Source organism: Tachysurus vachellii, chromosome 10, assembly GCF_030014155.1.
Source record: "Tachysurus vachellii isolate PV-2020 chromosome 10, HZAU_Pvac_v1, whole genome shotgun sequence".
In the NCBI taxonomy this organism is placed as follows: Eukaryota; Metazoa; Chordata; class Actinopteri; order Siluriformes; family Bagridae; genus Tachysurus; species Tachysurus vachellii.
In genome coordinates, this window is record NC_083469.1 from 9,558,981 (window position 1) to 9,571,160 (window position 12,180).

Sequence of the window (12,180 nt, forward strand, 5' to 3'; positions counted from 1 at the left end):
AATAGGGATGAGCGAGTACAGCATTATCTGTATCTGTATCTGTTAACCATATGAATTATCAGTATCTGTATCTGTACTCAGAGTGGGTGGGGCCTAATCCGGAAGTAGGCGGGGTTTGTCTTGAAATGGGCGGGGCTTTAACTGGTAATAATTAATTTGGTAATAAAAATAACCATGTCTGAACGAACCCACGTTTACCAGAACTCTACTGGTTAGTAAGTACGTATTATTAACGTTACAACCCGAAGTAAAAAGCTGAAGAAACCCTAAATGTTAACGGAAAAGACCCGCGAACCCCAGTGACTGAGGGAGAGACAGAGAGCTGTTCTGTGTGTGACTGTGAGTGAGCAGAGCGAGACACAACAACACAATACATCTGTATGTGTGTAGGGGAGGGGCGCTGTGACTAGCCTATCACAGAACGCTGACACAATCAGCTACCCAATGAGGCTTTTCATTCAATCCTAGCACAGATATTGACTCGTATTACTCGTATTATGCTCGTACTCGGCAGAAGTGCTTTATCCGTACCGGATACTCGTTTCAGCTGAGTATCCGGCTCATCTCTAGTATTTAATTTAATACAAGTTGTTCTAGCATCGGGAGGGCACGGTGGCTTAGTGGTTAGCACGTTTGCCTCACACCTCCAGGATTGGGGGTTCGATTCCCGCCTCCACCTTGTGTGTGTGGAGTTTGCATGTTCTCCCTGTGCCTCGGGGTTTTCCTCCGGGTACTCCGGTTTCCTCCCCCGGTCCAAAGACATGGTAGGTTGATTGGCATCTCTGGAAAATTGTCAGTAGTGTGTGAGTGATTTGGAGTGTGTGTGTGTGCCCTGCGATGGGTTGGCACTCCGTCCAGGGTGTATCCTGCCTTGATGCCCGATGACGCCTGAGATAGGCACAGGCTCCCCGTGACCCGAGAAGTTCGGATAAGCAGTAGAAAATGAATGAATGAATGTTCTAGCATCTAATGAGTTTAAGCAACTTCCTTGTTATTCCCTTAGAGGGCAGTAAAGAGAAATTAAACTGAATAAAAAGTGTTGATTGTCAGACTTATGCACAATATATCCACTTCCATAATAAGTGGAAGCCTGAAGAACACTTGACAAGATGGCTAAAATTGTCTCAATTATAATTCTTATCAATCTTAAAGGTAAGCATGATTACCAAAATCGCTCATATAAAAAACTTGTTCTAACTTCTTCTATTAAATATACACATCTTTTTTTTTATACATATAGCCGCAGTTATCTCTTCCCTCAACATCCAGCAATCACCACAACATCTACTATTAACACCTAAGCAGAGGGAAGTGAAGCTCAGCTGCAGGCATGGTGATGGCAACTATCCCTACATGTACTGGTATCAACAAAAAACAGTTGGTGACTCCATTGAGCTTATTGGAATGCTTCTGTATGAAAACCCCACTCCTGAGGAGAAGTTTAAACCACGATTCAACGTTTCAGGACACTCCACAGGGGATGCATTTCTGCTTATATCCAGTGTAACTCCTGAGGACAGTGCAGTATATTTCTGTGCTGCTAGTAAGCACAGTCACACACCTTCCCTTTCTGTGTTGTATAAAGTACTAGAAAGCAAAACTTGAGTAAAAGTACAAGTATCGTACTAGAAAAAGACTTTGGTAGAAGTGAAAGTTACCTTTTAGTATAGTACTCAAGTAAAAGTCTTAAAGTATCTGATATATACTGTACTTAAGTATCAAAAGTAATTTTCTGATATTTAATGTACTTAATTATTTGAAGTAAAAGTAACAAAGTAAAATTTCAGTGATTTTCGGTAGGCATAAGAGGCACTTCATCCAGTAGGAAGAATCTTTCATTCTAATGTACAGAAACATTTCTTGCAAATATGGCCACGAGTGTATAACGTTATCTTCTTCACCCTGTTCACCGAGTTCACCACTAGCGTCGGGATGGTCGTCTCAGACGGGGCGGCCAACCCGGGGCCCCCAAGCCGCATGCGGCTCTTTGCCCGGTTTCATGGCGGCTCTTACGTTCATATCGAAGTTTTTTTTGAAGTTGTATTTGTGTCTTTTTAATGTGCGTGTTCGCTTCGCTTGAGTTCAATACAGTATTTTCGTCAAACGCGCATGTGAGTGGGATGAAAATACCTCAAAATTTCCCAGTAGGAGCAAGATCATTTGAGTAAACATTTTGTGTCAAGTTCGCTCTAAAAATGGCAGGAAAAAAAAGGTGATGATCATGTGTGCCCATGTGTATGATGTGGCTCTTTGCGGTAACACAGTAAAAAATGTGGCTCTTGGTCTCTGACTGGTTGGCCACCCCTGGTTTATGATAACGGGAGGTCCTCCAGCAGGTGCTTCCGCCTCCTTTTGGCAACATTATGCTGAAATAGAGCGTGCGGAGCTGCGCAATGCAATCCAGGAGCAGTGCCAAACCTCCCTTATTGCAGTCGCACACATTTCTTCTGATTTTATTTTGTAGTAACGAGTAACAAAGATGCTTAGTGGAAATATAGTGGAGTAAAAGTATACATTTTATCTAGGAAATGTAGTGGAGTAAAAGTATACATTTTATCTAGGAAATGTAGTGGAGTAAAAGTGAAAGTTGACATAAATTTAAATAGCGAAGTAAGGTACAGTACAGATACGTGAAATTTCTACTTAAGTACAGTAATGAAGTATTTGTACTCCGTTACATTACAACACTGCGATTATGCTGTATTATAAAATACTCTATATTGTTTATCATATAGTTTATAGGATGCTATACAGTCTTTGTCCTGCATTATTGCATTTATTTGCTGTCACTGTGTTATTTGTTACTGCATGATGGTTAGGGACCTACCAGGTTGAGCCAAATGATAAAGATTTTTGCAATTATCTGTTGTTTATTTCAAATAGGATGCATATCATTCAAAAAGTTCCAGTATCTTATGAGTGTCAAGAATATTTAGTAATTTATGTTGCATATAAGGTTTTCATTTCTCTCACACTCCTAGGAAGTGTACACTCGTGAGAATTCACAATAAATTAAACTCAATCATTTGAAGTCACTATACATGTTCTGTTGTGCTTAGGACTATTAATAGACTATTAATGTTCCATAAAGGCTGAAATCATCCTTCACCCCTTCTGCGGATAATTATGTTTATGCTTCCGGTGTAGCTGTGTAGTAGTGTTTTGTAATGTTTACCATGTTGTCTGTTTACTGAATTGTTTATCATTTAGTTTATAGGTTATTGTATAGTCTATGCCTGTATTTATGTCTAAACAACATTGCTTATTTGACACGACTTGATTAGCTACATTTACTAAAATTTACACAACAATCGATTTATTCCATTAGAGGGCAGTAAAGAGAGATGACACTGTATAAACTGTGCTGATTGTCAAACTTATGCAAACTATTTCCAGACTGGAAGATCACACTGAGCTGTAAATTGCCTTTTCAAAATGATGCATGTGATTATACTCAGAATTAAATTTCTGATCTTTCAAACGATCTTTCTGACATCATTAACAGGTGAGATATTGTGCTGCTATATAACAAGACACATGTTCAGCTCAAAGATATAATTTTGTTTGTTATGATCTGTTTGTATACCTTTACACGTAACTTTTTTTTTTTCTCAAAAGCATCAGTATTGAGTAAAGCTGTTCTCCAGACTCCACATGATCTACTGAAAAATCTAGAGGATACCGCTGTGCTTCACTGCTCTCATAACATAACAGACTATAACCGTATACTTTGGTACAAGATGAGCAGCTCTGGGAGTGAGATGAAATATCTTGGGAATCTTTTCCTGGAAACTCCAAACTCTGAGGACATGAGGATTAACCTGTCTGGGGATGGAAAGTCTAAAGGATCAATGAGTATTCCCGAGCTGTCTTTAGAAGATAGTGCAGTTTATTTCTGTGCAGCATATTTACACAGTGCTTCTCACCTGATGTGACCACAGTGCAAAAACCCCTCCTTACACTCCGCCTTGAAGTATAGAAGGCATTTCATGAACACAAAGGGGAGAGAGGATTTGGGTGCTAACTTTTGTTACTGATTACAACAGAAATTTAAATAGGTTTCATTTTTTTCTGATTTTTTTAGATTCTACAGCTTATATTTTGCAAACAAATATTAGTTTATAACTCAGGATGGAACTTCATTTGCTGATTTTTCATATTGTGTTGCTCTGGATAACAGGTAACAATTTCACACCAAGATGCAATAATGTAATTAAAGTCTTTTTCAAATCTGACCAAAAGTTTTAGATCATCTAAGAATATATGTACTGTATGATCTTTTTAATATAACATTCTATTCATTTGTTCTCCTTTTCAGATCCTTCATTAAGCAGCAAAATCATTCAGACTTCTGATGTGATCGAAAATCCAGGAAATAACGTGAACCTCAGTTGCACACATTCATACAAGGATTATTTTTACCTTTATTGGTACCAACAAACAAGACAGGACACATCACTGAAGCTTACAGGATACCTCTACACAACCACCTTAAATAAAGAGACAGACTATGAGAAGCGCTTTCATATTTATGGAGATGCAAAAAGTGAAGGGACCCTGCAGATCTCCAACCTTAATTCACATGACAGTGCAGTGTATTTCTGTGCTGTGAGAGAAAGCACAGTGCTCAGCTTATCTGCTACCTACTTCAAAAACTCACTGTAGTCATGCATGTATACTCTCTGCACAGCTCCATCTGCTACTGTGGTGATGCTCTGCTGCAGAAAGCAGGAGCAACAATTAATCTCTGACTTTAATGTAATATTCCCTGAAATTATTATGCTGTGTTTAATATGACATTGTTATTTTCTGATATGCTGTATGAGTGTCCTGGAGGTGTGTCTGGTATATGCCAAAAGTATCATATTGCAATAAATAGACATTTTCCTTTCTCTTTTCTATGTTTTTTTTTCTTTTGCTAAATCCTTCCAATAGCACTGCATGTGCAGTGTTCCATGTTCTTGTTTTCTATCTTGCTTATTATGATAACTTCATTGAAGTTTCCTTGCCTAGTCTAGGCTAGTGAAATTGTGTCCCACTGTTATGTTATACAGATATCTGCTAACTTAGTACATAAGATATTGGGCTACTAAAGGTTGTGAGTTCAAATCCCAGGTCTACAAAGGGTTCGCTGCTGTGCCCTTGAGCAAGGCCCTTAACCCACAATTGTCTAAAAATAGTATAAAATATAAGTCGCCATGGATATGGGCGTCTTCAAAATGCTGTAAATGTGTATCTAGAGCACTTATTGACAAAAGCTTTTTATGCCTGTCCCATTTGACTCTTCCCTTCACCTTGAAATATATTAATTTTCAACAAAATCATATCATGTTTATTTTAGTTTATTTACATCTCACAACTGAAATATCCTTTTCCACGAATCATCTATAATATGGAATATTACATTTCCCTGCCAGTAATTAAAAAAAATCAAAAGATTAAATTATAATGTGCTGTAAAAACTAGAATATATTAAAGAAATGACTGACTAATAAAAGCTGGGTGTTTAATAAAGACAATAAAATAAAAACATTTGCTGTTTCTGTTTCTAAATAACATTTGTTGCTATCAAATATTTGTCAACTGGTGTTACAAAGCTTTTTTTTAGAAGATTAATCTCCTATTAAGTTTCATTTAATTGACTAACACCTGAAGTAACATTGTGCTTACAACTGTAAATGTAGAAATAGTGGTGAGCCATTAGGGGGTGATATAACTCAAGAGGTTTTAGTTAGATCATAAGGTTTTGGAGAGAAAATTGTTGACTCCTTCCTACAGCTTTTGTCACTCTGTTTCATTCTCAAGAAATGAAGGATGTTAGGTTTGGTGTTCTCTTTCTTCTTTCTCCTCGATCTCTTATCCAGTACGGTACCAAGACTTTTGAAATGTGTAATATTTTAATCTCTTAATATTTCTGAATATATTTTTGCTTTATTTTGCTTTTTGTTTATCTACAGGTCTTTCAGACTGTGTCCAAGTTGAGCAGCCATCAAACCTGATAGCACGTCTCACAGATAATGTTACATTCTCCTGTAAACATGATGACAACAATTTAGATATCATGCTTTGGTATCAGCGAAGGAAAAACAGCACAGCTTTAGCTTTGATCAGTCATAACTATGCCACAGCAAGACCGACCTATGAGGCTGGATACACAACACGGTTCAAACACAACAGGATTGGCACAGTAACTGGAGATCTGACCATCTCTGATCTCAACCTGTCAGATTCTGCTGTATATTATTGCGCTGTCAAACCACACAGTGCTTCTGTCTCATCACCTGTCTGACTTAAAACCAAAAGAGCATACAGGAAGTTCACACCACAGCACATCAGTTCACTGATACACATCACATAATGCATTCCATCATAGACAAATAGGCAAGTCTCTTCTGAACTAATCTGAGATCAACATGACTGAATGTCTCTATACATTATTATTGAATTCACTGAATGGTATGCAAATGTAAATTACTTACAAAATATTAAATTAAATATACAACAAATGATACAGATATTTAGTTAATTTTATAATCATCCTGTGTCTCTTTTAGGTGCCTGTAACTGTGTGCTGATCATTCAGTGACCTAAATATATCTCCAGTTTTTAAAGTGCGTCAGTGGACATGCATTGTTACCAGATTAGCAGTACGCTTACTGGTACCAACAAATCAAAGTCAAAAAGCCAGTGCTTCATATTTAGCTCATAATCCCAGCTATGAGGTATTGGAAAGGATTTCAAGGTTTGGGGTCCAGAGAGAAAGAAGTGGTCGACTGAAACAGGATGCTGAAGAAGACAGTTATGTGGTTTACCTTTGAGCTGCTCATTTTCACTCTGCCTGGATGCTGATAATCTGTGGGACAAAAACATACTGGAGGGTAGACAGAGCTGACTCAGCTACATCTATGTTAGCTTCAGAGTGTTGATTTTATTTTGTTTGTTTTGCTTTGCTTTATAAATTTTAACTGAATATCTGCTGGGAAATGATATCCAATTGCTCTAACATGATTCTTACAATTGTAACGAATTGGGAAACTGGCCAGAATTGAGGGCATGATAGATAAATCCAAGGACAAGTAAAAATTTTCTAGATTGCAGGAGACCTAAGACCTGGATGGAGGTTCACCTACCAACATAACAACAATCCTAAGAACATTGGCAAAGCCATAACAACATATTCAGATGGTTTATCTAGAGATTGCGCTATTTGAGAATCACTGACTTGAGAATTAAGAACTGTTCACTGTTCAACAGTCTTCATCCAATCTGACAAATCTTGGAGAGTCACTGACATGCTATAGAATGCATAGCATTGGTTTGAGTGAATCCGGTGGAATAGGCCATACTTCTTGCTTTGTGTTTTTGTTTTTTAAGTATATTTTGTCAGACAAATAAATTAAACAATTCATATTTTTCTACATAAGGTTGAAAAGAAGGTGTAATATGCAGCCATAACCCCAGGAACCTTCCCAGAACCATTTAAATCACAGAGTGTTTTGCCAGTAGGAGGAGATGTCTACGGCTGCAAACCTCCCAGAATCCTTTCTGCTCACTCTGATGCTCAGTCACTCTAAACCGCTCTGTTTCTAATAATATAAAGGCCGTTAGTATCTGATTAAGTCTCTCACTTTAGATGTGCATCAGAAAGATGTATGCATCTGTTTCTAAGTTGTGCCTGTTCATCTATGTCTTTACAGGTAATTACCTTAATTTTAGCTACTTAAAAAAAATCTAAAATACTATGTTATTTTATGTGTTGATATTGGAATTATGGTGCTTATGTTTAAACTGACATAATATATTTGTTTCTATTACAGGAAGGTCAAACTGTGCTAATGTTCTACAGAGTTCTTCACTACTTGTGAATAAAATGGAGAATGTAACAATTCAGTGTAGCCATGATGACAGCAGCTTACGCGTTATGTTATGGTATCAGCAAAAGATTGACAGTAGAATGGCACTGATTGGATATATCTATGCCACAAATGATCCAAGCTATGAGGATGAATTTAAAGACAGATTCCAGCAGAGCAAAGAGAGCACAACAAAAGGAAATCTTACCATCATTAATGTACTTGAATCAGACTCTGCTGTGTATTACTGTGCTGCACGTGAGCACAGTGCTTCAGATACATATCATCTCCTTACTCAAAACCCCAAACCCCCAGCAATATACAGTAAACAGTGCCTCTGCATTAAAGTAAACTTTTGTCTGTCTAATGTTTTATCTAATGAGGTTATACTAAAATTTGGTGTTTGCTATTTAAAAAAAAAAACAAAAAAAACAAACAAACAAAAAAAAAAAAAAAAACTATCAACCTGTTGGCATGACCAGTAAACAAATAGCACAAATCTAACCATAATGAGCGTTGTTAAAATCTAGGAAACAGCATCCTATGGGCATGGATTTACTGGTCTGCCGAGTCGCAAAACACATTGTGCACCTAATAAAGTGTCTTAAAATTGTACTGACATATAGCCTACTGAAATATGACCTACTGTATAATAGCTTGCATACATAAAGGCAGATTTGCATGCATACTAAGGTGTGCTCTGTAAGAGCTTCAATTCACCTCACTTTACAATTTACAGCTCTTCACATTTGATGCCTATACCTACCGCTAGTACCCTTGTTGTCTCACTAATACTAATACTTCACTATCCCATTATATCCCATCCCATCACTATCCCACTATCCCATATTCCATTACATCTTTCCTACCAATTATAATTGTATATAACTGCACATACATCTATCTGTCTCTATCTATCTGTCTGTCTGTCTGTCTGTCTGTCTGTCTGTCTGTCTGTGACTAGAAGCAAAGGGCTAAAAACATTTGCATGAGGAGCCAGTAGGGGTTGATGTAACTACTGTAGGTAGTTACATCAAACGATTTGTTGAGGCCATAAGATAACTGTTTTTCCTTCCTTCAGCTCTTTTGCAATCACTCTGACTTCTTAGAAAGATGTGGGTTTGGGCTTGCAGGCTCTGCATTCTTCTCACTTTGTTATCCAGTATGATATAAATTTGACTTTCATAACCTTTCAAAAGTCATATTTTACTTATTTTCTCGTATTACTCTCATGTATTTTTTTTTCTTCTGTTTATTTTTCTTTTTTTACAGGTCTGACAGACTGTGTCCAAATTGAGCAACCATCAGATCTGATCACAATCCTCAAGGATAATGTTAAAATCTCCTGTAAACATGAAGACAATACTTTAGATGTCATGTTATGGTATCAACGACGGAAAGAAAGCACAGCTTTGGCTTTGATCGGCTATAGTTATGCTACACTTCCACCGAATAATGAGGCTGAATTTCCAGAAACACAATTTAAACAGAACAGGATTAATACAGTATCTGGAGATCTGACCATCTCTAATCTCAACCTGTCTGATTCTGCTGTGTATTACTGCGCTGCCAGAATACACAGTGCTTCTGGTTCATCACCTGCCTGACTAAAAACCTGAAAAAGCATACAGGAAGTTCAGTCTGCAGCACTTCAGCTCACTAATACACATCACGTGGCTTGTACAAATACAGTAGAAGTGAAGATAAACCGATCAAGAGGCGCATGAAGTGCAAGTTTATTCTGAACCAAGTCGAGATCAACATGACTGGAACTCTCTCGTACATAGTCTTGTTCATTTTTCTCAAAGGTATGCAACTCTAAAAGGCTTGTAAAATATTCAATCAAATGTAGGTGTTATATTACAGATACTTAATTCTAGTTATAATCTTATCTTTTATAGGTTCCTGTAAGGGTGTGTTGATCACTCAATGGCCTAAATATATCTCCAGTTTTAAAAACACCTCAGTGGACATGCACTGTTACCAAAATGAAACAGACTACGACTACACTTACTGGTATAGACAAATCAGCAATGAGCTAGTGCTTATAGCCAGATCTGTAGCTGGCAGCCACAACCAAGAGAAGGGGTACGAAAATGGCTACAAAGCCTGGGGAACAAAGAAGAAGTGGTCTCTGACAGTGGATGTTGAAGAGGACAGTGCTGCTGTTTACCTGTGTGCTGCTAGTCTCCACAGTGCATAATTACTGATAATCTGTGGTACAAAAACATACTGAAAGGCTGCCAGAGCTCACAGCTGACTCAACCACATCTGTGTTAATTTCAGCACAGTTTTACTGAATTCCTTTAGTTTGTTTCAATTTAGTGTTTATTCTAAACAGGATTGTGGGGAAGCAGGAGTCAGTCCCAGAGGACACTGGGCACAAGGTGGTGGATACACTGGACTGGGTGCCAATCCATTGCAGGCTATAATCACACACTCACACTCTGGACCGTTTAGAGATACCAATCAACACATGATTATGACTGGGGAGATCATGGAAATGTAAGACGTGTTTACAAACCACTAAGCTCACACATATGATGAGTTTAGGTAAAAACTGATTCATACTGAGTTATTTAATCTAGTTTAAGTAATAAATGATCTATACACAACATATACTCATATTGTTTAGGGTAAGACAGGATATGAAATCAGCACACTGGTGAACACTACAGCCAAACCCATTAAAAGTACTGATCATTCATTAATGATGTTCAATCCAGTCAATCCTATGGCAGCAACATGAGAAATAAATACAGAAACAAGTCAAGAGCTTCAGTTAAACTACACTTCAATTCCCAAAATGGGGTAAAAAGTGACTTCAGTTAGTAGTGTGCTTAAACACACTAGTTTATTATTTTATTTTATTTATTTATTTATTTTTTGATTAAATGTAACTATAAACAGTTAAAAGTATGAAGATCGAAGATCATGGAAAAGAAGTAGAGGTGCACAGTAGGTGTATCTAATCATTTCAAAATAAACTATAATGTTAAAGTTATAAATCTGCAACTATCCACACTCCTAAAACATATTTTAGATACAACCACAACCTCTGTGTTTTTTGCCGATAGGGGGATATATCTAGAGTAATACATGTGCTGGACCCACCCCAAAACATTATTGGGCTTTTTCAGTATTCACTCACTGTTATTCTAAGTCTCTTACTCAAGCTGTGCACCAGAAGGATGTATACAACTAGTATCTTTTGCTTGATCTCATTTTTGTTTATAGGTAGGACTCTAAAATATATTATTTTAAATTGTTAATATGTGCTATATTATTACATTGCTTTGACAAAATTAAAACTAAGTTGTTGTTTTTTTCTACAGGATGGACAAATTGTGCTAACGTTGAACAGAGTTCTTCATTCCTAGTCAATAAAGCCCAGAATGTAACGATTTATTGTAGCCATGATGATAACAATCTTGATATTATGTTATGGTATCAGCAAAAGATTGACAGTAGAATGGCACTGATTGGATATACCTATGGCATAAATGAGCCAAACGACGAGGTTGAATTTAAAGGCCGGTTCAAGCAGATCAGAGAGAGCACAACAAAAGGAAATCTTACCATCATTAATGTACTTGAATCAGACTCTGCTGTGTATTATTGTGCTGCGCGTGAGCACAGTGCTTCAGATACATATCATCTCCTTACTCAAAACCCCAAACACACAAACACTTCTGAACACAAACAGTGCCTCAGCTTCAACTATCAGCTGCATTTTACCAATGAAATCCATATGAGAAATTTTTGGGTCAGTTTGGGCCAGTAGGGGGAGATATTGTTTAATCTGGACTTTCTCTCTCTCTCTCTCTCTCTCTCTCTCTCTCTCTCTCTCTCTCTCTCTCTCTCTCTCTCTCTCTCTCTCTCTTTCTATCTCACCTTTTTTGCTTTTAGTCTTCATCATACAAGCAACTCAACCTCAACTCATTTTTATCTCCAGAAGGATGATTGCATTACTTACACCCTTGGCTTTTATATTATTGTTTTTTCAAGTATGAATCTCAATAGGAATGTTGTTGTGTATATATATTTATCCTTCAAATGTAATGTTGTTATTAATCAAATTTGCAATTAAAATGATTCTGTTATAATATTACTTTTATTTTAAACAGGATTGGTGACTAGTGAGGGGGGCACGGTGGCTTAGTGGTTAGCACGTTCGCCTCACACCTCCAGGGTCGGGGTTCGATTCCCGCCTCCACCTTGTGTGTGTGGAGTTTGCATGTTCTCCCCGTGCCTCGGGGGTTTCCTCCGGGTACTCTGGTTTCCTCCCCCGGTCCAAAGACATGCATGGTAGGTTGATTGGCATCTC

The 12,180-nt window shown here is 37.5% G+C and overlaps 1 long non-coding RNA gene and 3 gene segments (V, D, J or C); all 4 read left to right on the forward strand.

The window, feature by feature from the left end:
- Window positions 1-1,037: 1,037 nt before the first annotated feature.
- On the forward strand, window positions 1,038-3,935 carry LOC132852525 (T-cell receptor beta chain V region CTL-F3-like). The segment is given in 4 exon segments: window positions 1,038-1,152; window positions 1,241-1,584; window positions 2,982-2,994; window positions 3,619-3,935. Coding segments are annotated over 4 exon segments (717 nt in total).
- A 78-nt stretch (window positions 3,936-4,013) lies between these two features.
- LOC132852527 (immunoglobulin kappa variable 5-2-like) lies at window positions 4,014-4,665 on the forward strand. The segment is given in 2 exon segments: window positions 4,014-4,180; window positions 4,319-4,665. Coding segments are annotated over 2 exon segments (396 nt in total).
- A 1,137-nt stretch (window positions 4,666-5,802) lies between these two features.
- On the forward strand, window positions 5,803-6,592 carry LOC132852196 (uncharacterized). Its single transcript, XR_009649106.1, has 3 exons — window positions 5,803-5,863; window positions 5,958-6,456; window positions 6,555-6,592. It is a non-coding gene; the product is annotated as an uncharacterized LOC132852196 (long non-coding RNA).
- A 2,364-nt stretch (window positions 6,593-8,956) lies between these two features.
- On the forward strand, window positions 8,957-9,568 carry LOC132852193 (T cell receptor beta variable 29-1-like). The segment is given in 2 exon segments: window positions 8,957-9,015; window positions 9,126-9,568. Coding segments are annotated over 2 exon segments (384 nt in total).
- Window positions 9,569-12,180: the final 2,612 nt, after the last annotated feature.